This window comes from Actinia tenebrosa, unplaced genomic scaffold, assembly GCF_029948245.1.
Source record: "Actinia tenebrosa isolate PJP-AT-01 unplaced genomic scaffold, QUT_ActTen_1.0 PGA_scaffold2__45_contigs__length_23673736, whole genome shotgun sequence".
Taxonomy (NCBI): domain Eukaryota; kingdom Metazoa; phylum Cnidaria; class Anthozoa; order Actiniaria; family Actiniidae; genus Actinia; species Actinia tenebrosa.
Genome location: NW_028292579.1, coordinates 17,694,221 through 17,717,195, shown reverse-complemented (window position 1 = coordinate 17,717,195; position 22,975 = coordinate 17,694,221). Strand labels below are relative to the sequence as shown.

Here is a 22,975-nt window from a genome sequence, read left to right as displayed (position 1 = left end):
GGTTCGATAGTCCTAACAAGTTAGTCTTCAAAATGGAAAATGAGTTTGACCTGCATAAGAAAGTCGTGGACTACATACGCCGCTTCTACCCACAGATGCTCATAGCGCCCGGCTTAGGGGAATTGCAGGATTCTGACAGCAAACGCATAAAATGCTGGCAGAAGGGTTATCAAAGGGGTCAACCCGACCTCTTAATACTGAACGCGCATTTAAGGTATGAAGGGCTTTGCATCGAATTAAAGACGCCGAAAGGAAATGGCATACTCTCCGTAGACCAACGCAAGATAATTTCACAGTATGACGCGAATGGTTACCTGACCATGGTTAGCAACGATTATGACGTCATCTGTCGTGCCCTTAGCAACTACGCGGAAGGCATCCGTATTCCCTGTCGGTGGTGCTGCAAACGCTTCAAGACTACGGAGACAAGGGCAACGCATTTAAGAATATTTCATAGATATAATGATCGTCAACCAAATACAATGGCGTGACCTGATTTGCGGTAAAGCATACGAAATAAAAAATTACGTCGTCTTCGAAGACATCGACCGTTTACGGTTAGTCCTCAAAGACTTAGAAGGCAAGGAATATTCTCTTTGGGCGCCGGATTGCGTGCGGTACGTAATTCAGGGCGAGGAATTCACCCACTTACGCAGCTATGGTAAGGTAAATGGCCGATGGAAGTTTGACATTGAAAGAAGAGTCACTCCATCTCCTCTTTGTAGTTAAGCGCGTCTGCTAAAGTCCGCTGCGCTTTAGGATCCGCGGAGCACCAATGCCCCACAAAGGATCCTTCGGAGAATACCCTGTCGCAATGAAGGCAGGTGTATTTTTTACGCGGTTTGGGTATCGGTGGCTTACGAGGGGTAATGCAGTCGGCAGGTAGTTCGCAAGTAATACAGTCCATATATTGAAAGGGCGATTAGAATGCCTCCCAGAAAGGCAGCTGCGTAGGCTAGCATATACCTTTAAAAGGGGTCCTTATTTTTATTTATTATTATTAAATATCCTTAATTCATTATTATCGAATATTCTTAATAATAATAAATAAAAATAAGAATGGGATTTGAGACTCTTTGCACAAACCCTATCTTACTATCTTAGGTCCTTTCTAACTTCTACGGGCTTTCCTTGCCGCCTCATTGCCGGCATGCCAAGCTTCGAAGCGATCTAAGTACTCTTTAAAGCCGCCTTGGCCGTCGTAGAGGCACTGCCAAATATGTTGACCGCTCCTTTGACAGCCGCAGCGCTCACAAGTTGCCTCCCAATATTCCCTATCTTCCCACCTTACGCCTTCTACGAGGTCAAACTCCGCAAAGCGCTGGTCGATTTCCTTCTTCCGGCGCGTTAACTTCCTTTGGGTTTCCTTTGGGCAACATCGTGCAGCAACGTCGCCGTGTTCCTCACAGGCTACGCTCAGTAGGTCGTAATTGCCGCGGCACCGATGTCGATGCCATTCGTCGTTCTTGTCCTCCTCGCAGCGCTCACATACGTTCTTTAGGCAAACGCGGTTATCCACGTGGTAATCCAACATTTGCGCGCTGCTAAAGAGGCGATTACACTCCTTACAACTTCTTTCGCGTGCCTTCTTAGCGCACACCTTTTTTTCAACGTGGTATTTTAACATTTGCTTCGAGCTGAACTCCTTGTTGCAGTGCACGCACTCCATATATAATAAGGATTTAATAACCACTATAAGGGATACCGCATGAAGTCCTTAACAGCCAGAAACTATTTCAAAAGTGTCTCAGAATGTTGACAATAAGGTTAAATCTTTGTTAAGGATACCTGGAAACTATTCCAAAGAGTGTCTCAGAATGTTAACAATAAGGTTAAATCTTTATTAAGGATGCCTGGAAAGCCCGTAATGGTCAGTAGGCGGCTTAAAATAGTAAAGTAGGGTTTGTGCAAAGAGTCTCAAATCCCATTCTTATTTTTATTTATTATTATTAAGGATAATGAATAATAATAAATAAAAATAAGTACCCCTTTTAAGGGCGCTTGCGGGATTCAAAATAGTAAAGCTAAGACACTTTTTAAATAGTTTCCAGGCATCCTTAACAAAGATTTAACCTTATTGTTAACATTCTGAGGCATTTTTTGGAATAGCTTATGGGCGACTTAACAAAGATTTAACCTTATTGTCAACATTCTGAGACACTTTTTAAATAGTTTCCACATATACTTAACAAAGATTTAACCTTATTGTTAACATTCTACAGGGGATATCGCATGAAGTCCTTAACGGACTCTTTTGCCCAACCGGCCATCGTCAAAAGCGCACCAAACCTTTCTGCGCGCTTCAGACCGCACATTTCATCGTACAATTCCTGCACGCGCTCTTTTAACCGATCGATCTCCTCCCTTTGCATTTCTATGGTGTCTCTTTTATCTTTTGCGTCGGTGGCAATCCTTCTTACTGCGTCTACTGGGTCCATCGTATATATAATGGATCCGAACCATATTCCTTGTAACGCTCTGATAGTAGGACCCACCGGCTGCGGAAAGACCCAGTTCGTGGTAGGGCAGCTATTAGGACCCTTTAGATACCGCTTTGACTACATAGTGCTGCTTTGCCCCACCTACGTGAACAACCGCACCTGGACGGGCATAGGAGTGAAAGACGACGACTTCTTCGTAGATATCTTAGACCCTAACGAGTTATCCAGCCATTTGAAGTTCTGGCATAAGCAATTCCCTAAAGATACGCAGACGCTCCTCATATTGGATGACATTGCCTGTGGGGACGACGTAAAAAGACGCACTTCCGAGCTCGTCAAACTCGCCTTCAGCGGTAGGCATGACAATATCAGCGTTTGGTTGCTTTCCCAGCAGCTTACCAGTGTCTCTAAACCCTTCAGGGAAAACATAGGCTCTCTCGTAGTATTTTATACGCCCAGTAAGTCTGACCTGGAAACCATCTTAAGCGACTATGGAGGGGAGATAAGTAAGGAACAGTTGCACGAATACATGCGGCATTTAAAAACGCACCAACATTCCAAGATGATCTTCTCTTTGAGGTTTCCCTACACGGTTGGAATCTATGATTCCTAATGTATATGGAGATTGAGCAGCTCTTAGATGAAGTCCCCACACAGTTAGATGAAAGTAACCTTAAGGAACAACTTAACATCCTTGTGTCATCTGGGAAGTGCAAAGAAATGATAGGCAAGGAACTTACCCATGAGCAGGTTAATAAGTTGTCAGAAGAGGAAGTTAAAAAGTTCCATAAGAGGTACGAGGCCGCCCTTGCAAGCAAGACCACGGACGCCGTAGCAGACTCCGCTATCCGACTTGCGACTAAATTGCTTGGACTTGCGCTGCCCATAGACGACGTGGAGCAACTGCGGAAGGACATTAGCGAGGACTATGTCATCGCCCAAGAACTTAAGATAACCTGCGGGTGGTTGTCTTTGAAGTGCGGTAAGTTAATGGCAGTCGCCTCTGCGGCACTTCACGTAGCTCAGCATGTCGACTTGAAGGAGGTACTGGTGTCTTGGAAGGACTTCAAGAAGGACAGAGAAGTCGAAAAGGTCTTCCAGGCAGCACTTGCTGAGGTACCTGATCAAGTCGCCTCAAGTACTTAGTCAAGTCGTCCTTAAGAGGCTGTGCACGTAAAAACCGACCGGTGGGGTCGGACTCAAAAAATCGATTTCCCTGATTTTTTGCTCATTTGTAGGGTTTTACCATAGAATAACCAGAATGTATTTTTTATGTTTTCATTGTTTTTATTTCCCAAGAAAATGAGCTCCAAAGTTCGACCCAGCTTGGAGGCTCAAATTAGCATCAATACAAGGGCTTCAAAACTCGTTGCGGAGCAAGGTTTTCTTCTTACATTATGAACAAATAAGCCAAGAAAACTTTATATCAATCATATGAGAACGATTTTGTGCAAACATATTGACCTTTTTCTCGATAACGAATTTCTGGCAAATTTTTGAACACAGTTTACTCGGCTCAACCTGGTTTTACCACTGGTCTTTAAATCGGAATATTTTAAAAGTGGCAAAGTTTCAAACCTAAAATTATACCAATTCTGATAGATCTAGCCCTATATTTCAACTTTATTGGAAAAAATTTGTCGGACAATGCAAAACGACTTTGCGAGGTTTCATTAAAGTTACTATATTTTGATCGTTTATTTAGCTGCCGAATCACTTCCGGTCTGTGAGTAAAATACAACAATTTACATATTTTGATCTCAAAAACAAGACAAAGTCACAAATAAATAAATTGTTTTGAGTGAATAAATAAAAAAGATAACTTAGGAAGAGAAATTGCCAAAGAATTACGCATTAGGCCTTCAATGACAGAAATTATAAACACTCACTGGCGAGACCACTGCCGTGATCCATTCTCCGTTGTATAAAAATCTCTCTCGACTACCACATCGCGAAGCAATTCCATAATAAAAAAAGGATAAATTTTGCCAGGAAAACATACGAAGTACTGAAATAGTAGCAGTAGCAAGTTAAAGTTAAAGCATGAATTCGTCTTTAAAGTTAAGGCATGAACTCGTCTTTAAAAATCATTTAGAGCAATGTCTAATGGTCTCTCTGTGCAAGGCCAGCAAACAAGTCTGTCTGAAATAACTGTGCTTCTAATTATCTTGGCACCGCGCGTGCCAACCGGCATTTTCTTTGACGTTTTTACCCTCGAAGTTTACAGCAGTCCATACTAGCTTTTAATTTTCATATTGTTCTACTTAATCCACTTTATGCAGCAGTAACGATAAATAAAATTATTGATCAAGTCAAACAAAGAACTGAAATTTTATGAATAATACATTTTTATCTTGAGTAGGATTTTAGATTGAATAATTTTTTTCCTCCAGTCTTCTATTTCTTTTTCTTTTTTGTTAGTTAGGGGTCGGGAAATCCCAGCATACTAAATTTCCAGATTGGGTGCTGTTGAAATGCAATTTTAAGTAAATCGACAAGTGAGAGATCAAAAGGTTTGAGGTTTGCATTCAATGGCAATAGGACATATTTCATATGACTGTTACTGAAAGGTTCAGTGCTGTGTCTTGCCCTTACCGCTTACATGTCTTAGCGCTTTAGTGGCCGTGTCCGCCTTTTTTTTTTTTTTTACATGTGTGCCGTATTTGATTGGATAAAGCCAAGACTTGCAGCGAACGTGATTCTTGATTTTTCATTTTTGGGAACGCTGTCTTCACTGCGTTCGTTTCGTGAGCTTTTCACAGCCATACGAAAACGCTCTATTACGACTAGGGCAACTCACTTGACTCAAGGGCGGATCCAGGGGGAGGGTCGGGGGGGTCGCGACCCCCCTGTCATTCCTGAGGTCAAATGGGCTTCCTGTGGTAAAAATGCGACTGGGATTCCCTTGCCCACAAAATTTACCCCTGAGACCCCCCCTTCAAAAAACCCTGGATCCGCCCTTGTGACTGTTTTAGTACTGAACAACTATTAGAATAGACCTTTTTCATACCGCGCGGGGACTCGGCACTGGAGGTATGGAGACACCGCACTGCTAGATGCTTGCAGGCGTTTTACAATGGCGGCTTTTGATGAGGTTTTCGATCTTTGACAGATGAGACATTCGTAAAAAAGAAAAAAAAAAAAACGGCAGTCAGTTGCAACAAGAGCACTCCTTGACCATTCCCGCCACTTTTTCTAACAGAACTTTCTTGAGATCTCTTGACTTGAATGGAATGTCAAAGTGCCGGCAGATGTATCGCAGCATACTAACATTAAAGGAAGAAAGGAGGTCGTCTTCGTAATATTTACAGAGATTGTAAACGTCGTAAACGATAGGATGTCTAACGCCTAATTCCTCCAGCACTTCCTCAATGACTTCATAGCGTTCCTGATCGTTAATTTCCTCTTCTTCATCTTCTACAGAGGTAGGTGTTGCATCCACTCTTGTACCTTTTCGCCTCGATGAAGCTAAACGAGAAAAGAAGCCTTTGATCTGCGTCTTTGTCAGCCATTCAACTCTCTTGAACATTCTTTGGTTGTCAACGGTTTTTGCATTCCGCATATCCTTTGCTACTTGGTCTGCGTCGCATTTCTGACCTGTTTTCTCGCCAAGGTCGAACTTGCTTGTCAAGTAGCAATCTCTTACCTTTTGAGAAAATTGTGTTCCTCCACCTCGTACTTTATGTAGGGCCCATCCTTGCGCAACACTACTTGCTGTTCCCTGAACTTGAGTGCAAGTTTCTAATGTACTGCTTGTTTGAAGCCTCGTCTTATTTCTTTCAATCTGCATGGTAGTGAATCTACTCGCCCACCTCTTTCTAATCGTATCATAGACACTTACTGTCTCTTTCCTTTCTTTCTCAGCATGATCACCAACATCAATGTGGAGTTCCAGATCAGCAAAGGTAGCAAATAGTTTTTCACATCCAGGCTGTGGACAAAGAAGGTTTAGAGATGTCTCTTTGGATTCTGATAGGTCTTCGGCTTTCAACTTTAGAGCTCTTGATTGACTGATGTTAAAAAATGGCTGCTCAACTTGACGTTGCTTCTTGAGATAATTGCGTCAACGATTTATAAGAGACTATAGCTTTCCTGATCCTATCCCATGGCATTTCCAAATACGCACACCATCTTTCTCAAAGGCGAAATTGTGATATTTACTGAAGCAATCCAACTTATTCACCTTGAGTGTCTTGTTTGATTCTTGAACGGAGCAAACGGCAGCTGAGACTCCTTTAACTGGTCGTTTGAGCAAAGCAGTCCTGATGTCACTCGCATTGCTTATATCATGACCCTCGTTGCAGAAGGTTCCAACAGCCGTCTTCATAGGGCATAATATGCGATCGCACATGTCCTTGCCATCTTGTGGTTCGGAGTGATCAAACCGCTTTATAGTTACTCCAGTCCTCTCACTGATACCATGCAAAGCTGCAACTAAGAAATTGTTGTGGTAACAACCAGCTTCGTCTGACCTTAAGAAAACGTGAGATATTGAAGGCTGGATGTTAGACTTGAGCCAGCCAAGAAGATCTTCAATGATGGAGAGGACAGCATACCAGTCTTGGGTGCACTTGTAGAAGAGGTGAGCGTACGTTTGGACTTCAACATCTTCACTACTTTCTTCAGGTTTCAAGACGATGATACTAATGTGCCAACTTAGTCCACGTTTTCCATACCAGTCTGATTGTTTCTCTCGACATTTCATCTGCTGGAATTTCATTGCCCACTAGTCGAAAATTATCAAAGCCTCGTTGGGTTTCAGGTTTTGAAGAACCCTTTGCTTTGCACTTTCTTGATTTATTGATCTAAGTATGTGGGACTTCCAGTTGTAGATGCTCTCTTTACTCTTTTTCCAGTCATGTAGTAGGTCTTCTTGCTGATCGTCACTGTAAAATGAAATGGAAGGATTTTTGATTTGATTTTCGACATCTTTCAGAACTGAGTTCAGTGAGTCGCACTTGTCACACTGAACGTTGTGAGTCTGCTTGCATGTAGCACTAAATGCTTTATCCTTTTCGTCGCTTAGAGCGTAGTCACGACAGTGATCAGGACAACATGAATGACTATCCTGGCAGTGTACTCGATAATAATCAGTTTTTAGATAGCGTTTGCACTCATTCAGAAGCTTCTTCGTGTCACAGCACCAGGTTTTTGAAGCCCCTAAAGATTCCAGATCATCTACTATTTTCTCGAGCGAATCAAATCCAACAGCTCCCTCTGCCGCCGTGTTATCAGTCGAGACCTTGCAAAGATTTTCTCTGGTATCTTCCCATGTGGTTTTTGTGCGAGACTGCAGTGGTGAAAAATCTAGACATATTTTAGATGCTAGTGATGCCATACCTTGGTTGTACAAATCAAGTACCTCTTGGTCTACGACGCTCTGGTTGATATTTCCTTCTGACTCCAAGATGTCGTCATCAGCCATGCTGCTAGGTGTCCAACAAGGATCACGTCTTTTCATGGGCGTTGGCGTACCAGTAAAACTTTCTCTATACTGTGAACCTGGGCGATTCCTAACAAATTGATCAGTAAATACGTAAGGAGTAATCTTCAAACCAAACAAACATAAATAAATAAAAAACAAACACTCAAAAAGAAAACAAACGAACAAACGAAAACTTACCGTAGCACATAGGTATTTGCTTTCTCCGGGGTGAACATTTCTTTCTTATCCTCTGAAGAAGCAGGAAAGGGTTGATTTTTGACTTCTCTCTTGTGTTTTTTGCGACAGCTAGAGCATATTGCTGTTAAAACGCAAATTTTTCTATAAGAACTCAGGGGCCGCACAGAGGGAGGGGTTTGCCCCCCTCCCACCCACCTTTTACCTTTTTCCATACTATTCTCTTATATTTTCCAATATTAGCCCCCCCCCCCCCCCCCCCACTTTTTCCCATGCTAGTCTCTTACATAGCCCCCCCCCCCCCCCCCCCCCCCCCCCCCCCCGGACAACTGCATGAGTGTCACAATTTCTGCAGACTACCCGCTTTTTTCATACTTTTCGTGGGCGGATTCAGGGATATTTCCGATGCCGCTAGCCAAAAGTGAATAAATTCCTATTTTACACCCTTATGAATGAATGATAGAGTGATCCTGTCAAAATTTTGAACAATTCAATAGATTTCAATCTTAGGTAGATACTTATTGAGATAAGGTCGTCCCCCTCCCCAATCACTCCTGGCCTCACGCTCACACTCACCCCCTCCACCCCCCTCCCAAAACCTCACACCCCTCAGTAGACTGTTACCTAGTCGTTTCCCATAATAAATTCAATTTATTCGAGATGACTTCGACTAATGAAATAGCAAGTAAATCATGTAATTCAACAAACTAGCATTCAATAGTTTGACAACTGCATTTCATTCAAATGATATAATTACGTGATCCTAGTGGAACTGTCATTCCAAACAGGTTGGTAATTTCTCTCGAGATGTCCTGGCCAATGACATCGCGTCCTTTGACTATAGATGACAAACCACTGTGAGCTGGATACTGGCATGATCTAGGTGGTCTCCAAAACTTTCCCAGTCCATATCTGTGACGAGGACAAACACGGAAGGTCTTTGTTGCATCAGAAGATATGTTTTCTAAACCGGCCCTCTGGAAAATCAATTCATATTCTATCAAGTCAGAGCGCGATAGGTGACAGCTCTGAAGATTACCTTTTACATCATCACGACATGTGTTTAAGAATAGTACTTCCGTATGACCACGGGATGGTCCACAGTCTCTAAGAAAAGTATTGTTTTTGAAGGAACATGTAGTCGCCATTGCAAACTTCGAAAACCTTAACTCAGCCTTCGGTCAGCAGTTTTCGAACTGACTTGCTACAGCTTCGCGGCACGCGCGGTGCCAAGATAATTAGAAGCACAGTTATTTCAGACAGACTTGTTTGCTGGCCTTGCACAGAGAGACCATTAGACATTGCTCTAAATGATTTTTAAAGACGAGTTCATGCTTTAACTTTAAAGACGAATTCATGCTTTAACTTTAACTTGCTACTGCTACTATTTCAGTACTTCGTATGTTTTCCTGGCAAAATTTATCCTTTTTTTATTATGGAATTGCTTCGCGATGTGGTAGTCGAGAGAGATTTTTATACAACGGAGAATGGATCACGGCAGTGGTCTCGCCAGTGAGTGTTTATAATTTCTGTCATTGAAGGCCTAATGCGTAATTCTTTGGCAATTTCTCTTCCTAAGTTATCTTTTTTATTTATTCACTCAAAACAATTTATTTATTTGTGACTTTGTCTTGTTTTTGAGATCAAAATATGTAAATTGTTGTATTTTACTCACAGACCGGAAGTGATTCGGCAGCTAAATAAACGATCAAAATATAGTAACTTTAATGAAACCTCGCAAAGTCGTTTTGCATTGTCCGACAAATTTTTTCCAATAAAGTTGAAATATAGGGCTAGATCTATCAGAATTGGTATAATTTTAGGTTTGAAACTTTGCCACTTTTAAAATATTCCGATTTAAAGACCAGTGGTAAAACCAGGTTGAGCCGAGTAAACTGTGTTCAAAAATTTGCCAGAAATTCGTTATCGAGAAAAAGGTCAATATGTTTGCACAAAATCGTTCTCATATGATTGATATAAAGTTTTCTTGGCTTATTTGTTCATAATGTAAGAAGAAAACCTTGCTCCGCAACGAGTTTTGAAGCCCTTGTATTGATGCTAATTTGAGCCTCCAAGCTGGGTCGAACTTTGGAGCTCATTTTCTTGGGAAATAAAAACAATGAAAACATAAAAAATACATTCTGGTTATTCTATGGTAAAACCCTACAAATGAGCAAAAAATCAGGGAAATCGATTTTTTGAGTCCGACCCCACCGGTCGGTTTTTACGTGCACAGCCTCTTAAGTACTTGGTCAGGTCGCGCCCAGGTTATTTCCAAGTCGTTCTTAAGTACTTAGTCAAGTACTTATCAAGTCCTTCAAGTCCTTAGATATAAATGAGTGAACCAGAGTCGAAGGTAGAGCAGCCCCAAGAGGAGCAAAAGATTACCAAGGTTAAATCTCCAGGCAGAGTCGCTGCCGGTAAGAAGCTCGCGGAGATGAATAAAAAGAACAAAGCCAAAAAAGAAGAAAAGGTGGAGGAAAAAGAAGAGGAATCCTTCATTAATCCTGGGTACGTCATTGGCGCGTTAGGAGTTGCTATAGCAGCAGGCAGCCTTTACTTACAATGGCGGGCTACGAAGCCAAAAGTAGAACCGCCAACATATCACGCGCCCGTGCACGCACCCGTGGAACCGGCTGTTAGAAAAAGTAAGATCCCTGAAATGGAATAATAACCTTCTCGCTTTGTAATATAATGTCAACCGCGTTATTGAAAACTGTTGAAGAAGCAGCTATCATTACTTCCATCGTTGCGGGTATTGGTTGGGTAGGTAAGAAAGTGCTCAAAGAAGACTTTACTGAAGACCCAAGCAAGAGCTTCGCTAATTTTGCTAAGATGACCGCTGCCGTAGGCGGGGCTATCATGGTAAAGGATTACCTACGAAAGGAAAAGTACCTGCCAACGACATAACTCGTGAAAATCCCTGTGATTTTCTAATATATAATGGCTAGCGTGGTCGCAGGTGGAGTTATTGCAGCTTTAGCATTCACTGGAGCTAATTATGGTGGTCAGTATTTGGATAGATTAGTTAGAGGTGATCGCAGCGGAGATTTGGCCGCCGAAAGAAAGAGACACGACTTAGCGCTGGAGAAATATCAGCGGGACGTGGCAGCTTGGAATGAAAAAAGACAAGCTTACAGGGATTGGTTGGACAAGAACTACCAAGACAAAATGCAGGCAGACAAGAACTTTGAAAACACAGACTACGCCTTCAAACTTTATGCGCAAGCACACCCCGACTTTAGGTTAAGAAAGCCTCAGTTCAAGAATTACTACCAGCCTCCTAAGAAACAAAAAGATAGCGAGCTGGTCTTTGTAGGAGTCGCAGGACTGGCGGGAGGCGTAGCTTTGGCGTATCTGCTCTAACGAAGGGAACTGTGTTTCCTGAAATATATGATCGTCTTTTTGGAAAGCGATAAAAATAACTTTACCACTTATTTGAATCCCCCCATTAAAGCCCATAAGGTTAGGCTGGTTAGTTGCTCTTTGTACAATTCTTGGTATAATTTAGTCAATGCCTTGGTCACTGAGCATAAAGGCGGCGGCAATTATCAAGGCGTATTGCTGCCCGATGGACATTACACACCAATCACCCTTGCTAAGGAATTAGCAAAACACGGTTATACGCTCACCACAGGATTGCCGCACGAAATGACCTTCAAACATAATATGCCAAACTATTCAGTAACTTTTGGAAAGTCTGACCCATTGGGGTCATTATTATGTGCCTCGGGCAAGACAATTACCGACACAGCCATACCTGTGAAATGGAAAGTCGCATCCTCTTACGAAGTCTATTGCGACTTGGTCCATAGTTACAACAATGGAGAAAAGTCTTCTCTTATGTCCAAGTTTCTGCCCAAAGGTAATCCATTTGACCCAGTGGAATACACTCCCATTTCTTTAAGCTATGATTTGTCTAATTTGGTAGAAAGCATAAACATCACCATTAAGGTGGACGGAAAGACGGTGGATTTTAACGGACGTAAGATCAATCTTGTTTTATCCTTCGCTTGAATCAAGCAAAGCGCGATTCTATTCATATAATGGGCCGCGTAGAGGACAAACTCAAAAGGATTTACTATGGGCCTGAAGGCTATTGGAAAGGAGCGTCGGCCATCAAGAAACTCGCGACCGCGGCCAGGGTATCAGAAGAAACGGCTAAGAACTGGCTAAGAAAACAAACCCTCTGGCAGGTTTATCTTCCCGTGCCCAAGTACATTCCCAGGCCCAGCTTCACCGTAAATACCCCCAATGAAGTTCATCAGGCGGATTTGCTTTTCTTACCGCACGACAAGGTAAGAAGAAAGACCTATAGATACGCTTTGACCGTAGTTGATATCGCAAGCAGATACAAGGACGCCGAACCCATAACCAGCAAGGATTCTGGGGAAGTCGCAGAAGCCCTAGGTAGGATTTATAAGCGCGTCTTGAAATGGCCTAAGCTGCTGCAAGTGGATGCGGGGACAGAGTTCATGGGCGTGGTTACTAAGACCCTGAAAGACCACAGCACCAAGATTAGGAGAGCCGAAGCTGAGTACCACAGGGGTCAGAGCATCGTCGAAAGATTCAATAAGACCCTGGCCGAGCGTCTCTTTGTGTACCAGTATTGGAAAGAGCTGGAAGATCCCTCCAAACGCAACAGGGAATGGACTCAGAGGCTCCCCCAGGTCGTCGCGGCTTTGAACAACGAGGCGGCCAGGGCTACGGGAATAAAACCCAAGGATGCTATAAAAAAGAAACACGTGGAGCACAACTCCTACGTCAGAAGTTCGAGGGCGGTCGGACTGAAGGAAAAAAAGCTACCCCGCGACATAGTGGTCAGATACCTCTATCAGCCGGGGGAACTCGAAGGTGGCAGTAAGAGAGCCACGGATCCTAACTGGTCTTTGGAAACGTATGAGATTTCAAAGTCCGTCACCAAGGAAGGGCAACCCGTGTTGTATTACCTAAATGGCCCAAGTCGTGGATTTGTCAAGGAAGAGCTGCTCATAGTCCCCAAAGACTCAGAGTAGTGCTGCTCCACGCGCCCGATTACACTCTAGGCATGTCAGTCTTACGTTGCCTCTGCAATGGCCGCGCTTGTTGTTGATACGATCCACGGAGAACTGCTGATCGTCATTTGGGTCAAACCTCCATAGTAGAGGTATGTTACATTTGGCACACCTTGCCCCTTTCTTATAGACGTCGTCCACGCATAGGTCGAACGTCATATTTTTTTCTTCGTCGTGTCTTTTGTAGCGAAGGAGTTTCTTGGCAATGTTTTCTTTGGCTATGTCTTCTGGGGTGCGGTCGTAACGCAATTGCGGACCCCAGGCTCTTTTCAACTGCTTGGCGTATTCTACGCGGCTTACGGCGGTGTAGATAAGGTTGCTCCAACACAGCCGCTGGTCTATGATCCATAAGGTTTCTTTTATGGTGAGCCCTTGCGCGCTGTGGACTGTCATGCAATAGCCCAAGCGCCAGTCTGGATGGGAGGTTATTTTTTCCACCTTTTCTATGGGCACCCAGGCTTTGTCATGCGTTACCGCGTTCTGCAGTTGGATGTCGGTACCAGGTACCCAGACGTCTCTTTTTTGCATGCGGGTGTCGTGGGGTTTGTAGCAAACAGGTACGGGATGCGTAGGGAAGCGCTCTCGGTGTATATTTAGCAAATCCTTTTGTATGCGAGACTGTGCTGCGCGTTTGCTGCTCAGCACCAGATCCTTTGGATGCCATGTGTAAAGGAAGTCTTCGTATTTCTTCGCTCGTACACGTTTGCGCAGTGTCTTGCATTGCTCAGCGTCACTAAGGCCCCTTAATTCCGCTTTCAGGTTTCTTACTTGATCCTTACTGCGGTAGTCGGTGTTAATTTCCTCCGCATGGTCTACGAAATCTTTCAGCCATTCGTGGGGCATTTCTCCGGCTATTGGAGGAGGCTGGCAGGGATCTCCGGCGAATATTACTTGACACTTTCCACGGAGGAATTCTACGAATTCTTTGAGGATTTCCAAAGGTACGGTGCAAATCTCATCCCAAAGTATCACCGGAGGTATGTCGTGGATGGCTTCTGGTACCCACTTTTGGCCATTCCAACGAAAGAAGCTGTGGTACGTTTGAGCGTCGTGGCCCATTTCGCAGAGTTCTCTTTCCAAACGGTGCGTTGGCGTTAGCACCTTTATCTTAGGAAAGAGTTCTAACACACGCGTCGTCTTACCGCTGCCTCCCGTACCATAGAGGTAAGAGAAGCGTTGGTAGGAAATGGGGTCCTTTACGGTTGGCATGGGCCTCATTGTGGGCATTACGACGCCCCAAGTATTTTCTCCGTGATATTCCACGCGTGCTCTCCATGCTTTTATCTCCTCATCTTTAACGCGCCATTGACCACTTTCCGCCAACTCATCTTCGGTGTAGAATTCCTTCATCTTCTCTAACACTTCGGGCTTTACGTACAAGGAATCCGTAGCTACGCGCGGGATGTCCTCTTTGTCAAACCGCAGTAACATCGCGAGAAGGTTAATATGCGCATATGCTAACATGCTGGCACGCAGGTGGTAATACTGCGGTCGATGGTCTTGGTAGTAACACAGCGCATTCCATTTGTGTAGTTTATCATCTACAAGGTAATCCCATTTCTCCACGGATACCATTGTTCCTTGATCATGTGCACGCTTGATGAGGAAGCTTAGCTCACCTTCGTCCGTTATTAGGCGCCGCTGCATATGTTTTTCACCTTCTTTTGCGCCCTGCGTGAATTTACCTATGACCACGCGCGCTGTGGGGTTATGCTCCGGTAACCATTGCGTGAAGGCGCTGTGACAAAGTATGGCTTCATGCGCTGTGTATTTTAAAAGTTTGCGCTCTTCAAAGAACTTCAATAGGGGTATGGGTATCCATTCTTTCTCCTGCAGGTGCTTTCCGTACCACGCATAGATTATTGGATGTAAGTCTTTTGTAAATTTCCAAGACGTTAATCGTACGAATCCAGTTGCTGGGGCGTCGTAGTGACCGTCTAACGAAACGCGGAAGAATTGGGAGTCTGGATGTCCGTAACGGTCGTAATATTCCTTACAATCCCCTAGACCTTTAAAACTTGCAGGGTAACAGTGTTTCATATCCAGCGACACATACTCATCTTTGTCGTACTCCATGTTCCACAGACCACCGTGACCGTGTTCTACACAGGATTTGGCTATGTCTCCGAACTCTTTTGGGGCAGGTTTCCATCCATTTCTTTTCTTTGCGGCTAAGAAGTCCAAGCTGCGACTGCTAAGGACCTCGTCAGAGAAGTCTTCCCCTAAGGTCTCACAGGCGCTTTGAATGCGCTGTTGTTCAATTTCGGGTCGATACAAAGTGCCGTCTTGCGTCATAAACTGACTTCCTTCTGAATCCATCAACCAAATGGAATTCTCATGGATTAACTCTGCCAATGGAGAATTCTTATAGACCTTCGTTTCCTTCTTTCTTGGGAACCGCAGTTCGCGCCAGGCGTGCCCATTGTGCTGGTAGATGACTATAGGCGCACCGCGGCCCCCATATTTGTGTGTTCCGGAGTAAATAAAGCCGTTGGTGATATCTTTCACATGGATTCGCCTCTCCAGCGCCGTTTCTAACTTCTTGATGTTGTCTATCGACCCTCCGGTCCTATTAGTATCTTTTTCCCATTTCCTGATGGCTTCTCTTCTCTTTAAAGTCAGTTTACCGCCCCGAGAGGAGTCTTCAAAGAACTCTCTTACTAACTTCCCTACGCAGTTACCGGGATGTCGCATCGGTTTCAACTTCTTAACGTCTGGCGTCTTTATCTCGTACGCACCGTAAATGACTACGGTAACCGGGTAAGCAACCTCGTAGAACAGCATGTCTATTCCTACCAATGCTCCCGGGCGTGTGTTTTCGTTTAAGACAAACAGGTCCTTCTTACCAGACGCCCTGATAGGATTGCGCCCCTTTTCTATCATCCACTCGCCGTCTAAATACTTTATGAACGTTAGCTCCAACCGGTAGTTACCTTCGGGTATTAAGTTAATTATTCTTTCAGCCCTTTCTTCTGTCATCGTCTCGTCCGTATCTCCCTCCATAAACGTTGTGAAGGCAAAGTCCGCATCCAGGCGATCCAACACCTGAGTTCGCAGTCGGCGCACAGTTTTGTTACGAATGCTTGTGATGGTGTCCATCTATATCTAAGGAATATTTTAACCTCCGTTTGCGATATCTTTGATTCCCAACACAGCAGCAGTAAGGACTTGTCGCGCGGCTTATTCCCGCTGCCGGCGCCTTCCTTAAACCGCCTGTAAAACCCGTAAATCTTTGACATTGACCGCGAGTCCCCCTTACTGCTGCTGATATTATTGTGAACACACTTCAGATCTCTTGCAGTATCGTTTCCCATTGATTTTCATTTTTATTTTCTATTTTCTATTTTTTGTCTTTTATCTTTCTTATATATATATAAACTAACTCATTTTATTGTAATTTGCCGGTATTTGTTTAGAATTCGAGATGAACTTAAAACGAATATTGCTACTCGTTTTCCTCCCAAAAATGGACAAGAAATACCTTATATTAAAATCGCTCTAACGAGTCAGATTGGTGCAGGAAAATCAAGCTATATCAACAGCCTTAACAGCATATTTCAAGAAGAGGTTGCCGGAGCAAGAGCTGATGTTGGTCTAAGGGCTGTAAGCCTAACAGAAGAGGTACTTCAAGTTTTAACATAAACTAAATTGTCATAATGATATGTGTTATATTTCCGCGGCGTGGGAAATGGAGGGAGTTTTAGGAGGTTAAGGAAATGGGGCATATAGGAAAAGGTGGGGGGAGGGGGGGGGGGCTGGAGGGTTTTGACAAAGATTTTGAGAATATTCAGTCTTCGGTTTTCTGTTCAGGTGCCCAATATCGTGGCAATGAGCAAATAGCAGATATCATAGTATCTTTTGAGGCTTTCGCGTTCAAACATGGTTAATTAAATGTAAGGTTTATTCGAATAAAAAGCGTGGATTTATTTCAAAAACATGACGTTTCGACTATAACTAGTGATAGCCTTCATCAGAATGATGATGAAAATGTGTGAAGCGCGTATAATGTAAACGACAAAACGTGAGAAGAGCCAATGAAGCGATTAGTGAGTGACATGTCTATTTTTCTCTGGTGGGCTTGACATGTCAGAGTCACTAGTGTTCTTGATAAGTCTAGTCCAGGTAGAACTAAGGCGGTAGGAATCTTCTCTGTTGAAATTATCAGTGCGTTTGAAGGTTTCGATGGATTCTTTGATGAGTCGAGGGAATTTTTTGGAGGTCTTGACGAGAACTTGAACAGAATTAAAGTCGATGTTATGATCAACATTGTCGTGAGCTTTGTTGAACATGTGAAAGAGAGAGACATATGAGAGACATATTTTGTGAAGGGTGATGGCGTGAGTCGGCATGTAAGTATCTATTGAGGGGAAGGATTAGGAAACCCTTTTGTTATAGGTCTTTGTTAATTTTTTTCAAGCGTGACTGTGCACGATCCTTTTTTTTTTTTTTTTGCCACTGTTTTACCATTGTTGGCAATGGCTGAGTGAACAGATCAAAATCTTTCTTTTGGCTGCAAGTTCAAAATACTTTAAGATTCATAAGAGATATTTGAATACTCCTAATACTACTAATATTTGAATATTGGAATACAATCCCATAGACAAAGTTTATATTTACTTATATTGCAATTTCGGATGAGCATAAATCAAACATTGTGCACGGTCAAGACGGTTAACAATAGGTTTCCTAACCATTCCCCTCTTGTTCTGTTTCCATGGTAAAGCGTATGTTAGGGTGTTGATCATTCACGTAGAGGAGGAAAGCATCAAGTCGTTCTTGTTCGCATGGGGCCAAATGACGAAGGTGTGATGTCATAGTTACATTCTATTCTCTTCAAACAATTGTAAACAATATCATTTATCTACTTATTCCTCAGTATCATATGTACAAGATAATACCAAAAGATGAATCTGAACCTTTGCGATGGAGAATCTGCGACACAATGGGGTTACAGCCACATAGAGAAAATGATTGCGCGAATATCCTTAAGGCAATAGATGGACACGTACCAGATAGATTTAAGGTTAGCTTTGACTGCATCTTTTCTTCCATCTTTTGTTCTTTGTTTTTGTTTGTTGTTGTTGTTGATGTCGTTGTTGTTGTCGTTGTTGTTGTTGTCCTTGTTGTTTTGCGTTGCGTTGCGTTGCTACATTGCGTTGCGTTGTGTTTTCGGGCTTTCTTTCTTTTTTTCCTTTTACCTCAGGTCTTTCAACTTTGAAATGCTTAAAATATGTTTTTTTTAAATGCATTTTAATTTATTTTTTGCTTTTTTTGTTTTTGTTCAAAAGTTCTCTGAGGAACAGATTAATCAAGGCACGCCTGGTTACATAGCCCATCCTGAACTAAAAGACAAAGCTCATTGTGTTGCTATGGTGATCAATGCCCAGGGGCTTGAACAAATGGACGATGACGTAAAACAGAAACTGAAAACTCTGAGAAGGGAACTTGGTGGTAAATAATATTATATTTTCTAACCACGACGTCCGCCGGTGATGACGTCACGAATGTCGCGGCACGCAGCTACAAATATACAATTATTGGTTGAGGTAAAGCGTAATATCGTAAATTATCAAGAACAAAGCCATGTTATCTGCCGAAGCCTTAAGCTGAAGTGGATGAAACGGCCTTGGGGCATTATAGAGACCATACAAACCCTCTCTTCATTTGCCTCAATATTCTAAAATTTCATGATCTTGTACATTACTGCTAATTTTATGTATGATTTCCATCACAGTGATCGCCCTAATGCCTTCATTGGTTTTTTTCTCGTGTACCAATCAGAGACATAGTTATAATAATAGATTATTATTATACGACTATTACGTAATTTTACCTTATAAGGTCAAGAGAACTCGCAAAATATGGCACCGTATTATGCTAGTGCTGTCCCGGTTTAACCGGTTTAACCGGGACAGGACTAGCATAATACGCTCGCAACTTTTCGCAACTTTTTTCATCATGTTTCGAGGTGAAAGTGACCCAAATTTTGACCTAAATCTTCACTATGACACGAACACTGACCTAGATTTCCTAGACATCAATTTTGAAATAGATGACGATGTTCTTTTAAAAGTTTTTGAAAACCCGCAGGATACGACAGTCGAAGTACAGAAGGACAACGAGCTCGAGACCACTAATTTCGCCGATGAAGATGAAGTATCAACATTCATAAGAGAAAACAGGAACAAAAACACTGCAAAAAAGACACATAACGATTTACAAGTCTTCTACAGGTGGGCAAAAACGATTAAAGAAACAAGAAAAATTGAAGAGATACCGCCTAATGAGCTGGACAAACTACTAGCCTGTTTTGTGGTAAAAGTACGCAAGCAAAATGGCGATGAATTTGAACCAGATACTCTTACCTCCTATTTCCGTAGTATCGACCGCTTCCTTAGAGAACAAGGCAAACAATACTCCATTTTGCTGGATAGAGAATTCAACCGTTCTCGGGAAGCCTTGGCTTGCAAAAGAAAGGAGCTCCGTAGGCGTGGGAAAGGCCAGAAGCCAAACAAGGCACAGGGGCTGAGTACAGACCATATTCAGATATTATGGCAAAAACAACAGCTTGGCAACAATTATCCTCAAGTCCTTCTGCGTACAGTTTGGTTTCACAACACCGTTTACTTGGGTTGGAGAGCACAAGATGAGCACCATCGTGTAAGATACGGCGACTTTGAAGTCAAAACAGATGGAGAAAGAGAGTACGTGGAATGGATTAAGGAACGCGGAAGCAAAACTAGAACAGGCGAAAATGAGTTCGTCCCGGATCGTCCGTTCAATCCTAAGATGTTTGCAACTGGTGGACGTCGTTGTCCAGTGAAATTATTCAAGGAGTACATTTCTCATGTAACACCAGAAATGAAAAAATCAGAATCTCCTTTCTACTTGGCAGCCATTCAAAAACCATCATCAGAGATATGGTACAAGAGACAACCACTTGGAAAGCACTCGCTGGCACAGTTCATGAAAGAGATGTGCAAAGCCGCCGGTATTGAAGGCCGTTTTACCAACCACTCGGCACGAAGAACCATGATTTCAACGCTACGAAAAGAAAACGTAGAGCCTCTGAATATAATCGCCCTGGCTGGCCAGAGAAACCTAAAGTCTTTGGATAGTTATTCAGAAGCGTCAACAGAGCAACAGCACGTTATGTCTTCCAAATTAAGTGAGCACATCGAAGGAAGAAAACTAACGAAAGATTCGGCCTTGAGTCCTAAAGTACCGCTTCAACTTTCCAGTACTCTGACATCCAATCCATTTGAGCATGCAGAACAGCCAGAATCCAATCAAAGCATGTTTTATGGAGCTGTTTTCAATAACTGTTCTATCAACTTTGGTAGAGATCATCATGCTTTGGCGGTTGAACCATCCCCCAGTTTTAAGAAGAAATTCAAGAGAATTGATCCATTAAACAGCGACGATGAGCTATGAGAACTAGTGAACTCACTAAGCTTTTTGTTTTTTGCTGGAATTCGTCTTCATGATTCTAACTTTTCAAAACTTTTGATTGTTAGTAAACTCATTTTGAATCGATGCGAAGTGTGATTTTACGAAGATCATATCTAGTTTGACGAGTTTCATGTCAGTTGTCATGTAATTTGCCTATTGACCAATAAGATTAAAGGCACTTAATGGGTTTCCTTGTGTTTACGTTTTTTCTGAGATAGCGTGCGGACCTTGAAAACTCAAAAAATACTGATGAACTCGCTCAAAAAGGGACAAATACATATTAATTTTCGATGTCGTATAATAAATAACTTATTTGGGTTTTTCCCGTAATACGGGCTGATATTTTACTCATTACTCGTATTTTTCCTCGTCCCTACGGGACTCGGAAAAGTACATTCGCAACTCGTAAAATATCAGCCCGTATTACGGGAAAAACCCAAATAAGATATAATGATTTAGCAAAATACACTGATTCCATTGCCATTCTATTAATATTTACCTTAACTGTAGCGGGGCTCCCGCGCGGGCCCAAGGGCCGCGCGAGCGGAGCACCATAGGTATAGAATACGGTAAACTATGCAACTCAGTTTTCGTGGTCATCGCATGGGAACCCTGTGCGTAACGCTAAAAGTGTCGCCCGCCAGGTGTACATCGCGTTTCTGATTGGTCGAGCTTTCAAATCACACGTCACTTGGAAAATGACGACTTTTTTTAACGAGCTTTTTAACTATCATTTTTTTGTAAATATTGTAAAGACGAAACAAAAAATTATTGAAGAAATGATGGAAAAAAAGAATTCGCCACAGTGTGAAGATAGAGGTTGGGACATTTTCTATTTTGTTTTATTTAGTGTAGATAACATAGCTACAACATTACCGGAAAACGAGCAACAAACTAGCATGACGAACGAGCGAAAAAAGTAATTGGTGTTTTGTTATTATGGTAAGAGTATTCGTAGTTGATACATGTTATAAAATAATCATTTGAAAAAGCACTTTTTGACTTCCACAATTAAACAAATCCAAGAGATTTTTGACAAAGTTTAAAGCTAAATAATATTCCTAAAATTACCGGCAAACGAGCAACGAACTAAAATGACAAACGTGCGAAAAAAGTGTACCTGTTTTGTTATTATGGTAAGAGTACTTTCATTTTGAATTTCATTCAATAATTTCATATCTTTCTACAGATAATTTATCTAAATATTGAATAAGTTTTAAAATTACACCAAATGTTCAACTGTTTATTGAGCTTTTCGACCCAGTGCATGATTATAAAAATGAGCTTAAGTTTGTGTTGTTGTGAGATATGTTATTGTATAAAGAGCGGTACCTTGTCTTTCACTTTCAAAAGCTAAGAAAATATTAAAAAGCATTTCCAAATGCCAATTTACTGACAAAGACATTTGTATTTGCATTGCATTTTGCGTTATTTTCTATTTTGTCTCAGTTGTTCTTGTCAAGTATAAATGAATGTAAACTTATTAGTTTTTCAAAAACTTTTGTTGTTAACAAGATGAAAAATGGTAAAATTGAATTTTCAAATCTAGTAAGCTTATGTTTTCAAGCTTTTCGAAAAATAGTTTAGACTTTTATGAATGAAAATACTGTTCTTGTAAAAACATAAAGCTTTTGATGTGGATAATTAACCAAACATCGTTATTAGTGTAAAAGAAGTAAAAGTAAGCTTATGTATTTTGCTCACCTTTTTTTTACCAGTTTTCAAGTCAGTTTCATAATCTTGATTTATCCATAAAAGTTCGGAAATCTCCAAAATTTCGATTTCAATGAAAGACATCCGAGGTAAATTTCACTAAACCTGATATTGTATTGGATTATTTGTAGTTATCTTTCGTTTTATAAGTAAAATTAACCAGGAATTCAAAGATTTAAAAATGTTGGCCATGGAAAACTATGTCCAAGAATCTTCCAAGAAAAAAAAACTACCCCCGGGGGGAGGGGAGGGGGTTGGTGGTGAGTTGAGTGAATTCATTCAAATTGGGCTCCCTGTGACTTGCGTATCGGGAGCTCCGCTTTTAGGCACTGCGTAATATATTTAATACTTATTATTACACTCCTGACCTATTGAAGTAATTGTACTTGTTTATCATTTCATTTCAATTTATCAATATTTTTTGTGTATATTAGGAGTACATCTCTTTTGTTCTTTTCTCATGTTATCTTTAATTTCTTAATTATTAAGGCCTTTTCATGTTTATCTTTATTTTTGGAGTATCTATTTGCGTATATGTAGTAGTTATATGATGCTATTGTGATTCTATCACCTTAATTATATTTATTACTACACTCCTGACCTAAAGGAATGATTGTAGCTAGATAGCTAATTGTGTAGATCATCCATGTGCTGTTACAATTAGCATGTGAAATTGAATAACGAATATTATAATA

At 41.9% G+C, this 22,975-nt stretch overlaps 1 protein-coding gene across 1 annotated transcript in view; it reads left to right on the top strand.

Annotated features, from left to right (window-relative positions):
- LOC116292490 (interferon-induced protein 44-like) overlaps positions 1-22,975 on the top strand; it is a 32,475-nt gene that overhangs the window by 8,419 nt on the left and 1,081 nt on the right. Inside the window, exons 2-4 of the mRNA XM_089034460.1 lie at positions 16,532-16,736; positions 17,992-18,138; positions 18,404-18,566. Of these exons, the coding sequence (XP_088890586.1) occupies positions 16,532-16,736; positions 17,992-18,138; positions 18,404-18,566 (515 nt within the window). The remainder of the gene's footprint in view (positions 1-16,531; positions 16,737-17,991; positions 18,139-18,403; positions 18,567-22,975) is intronic.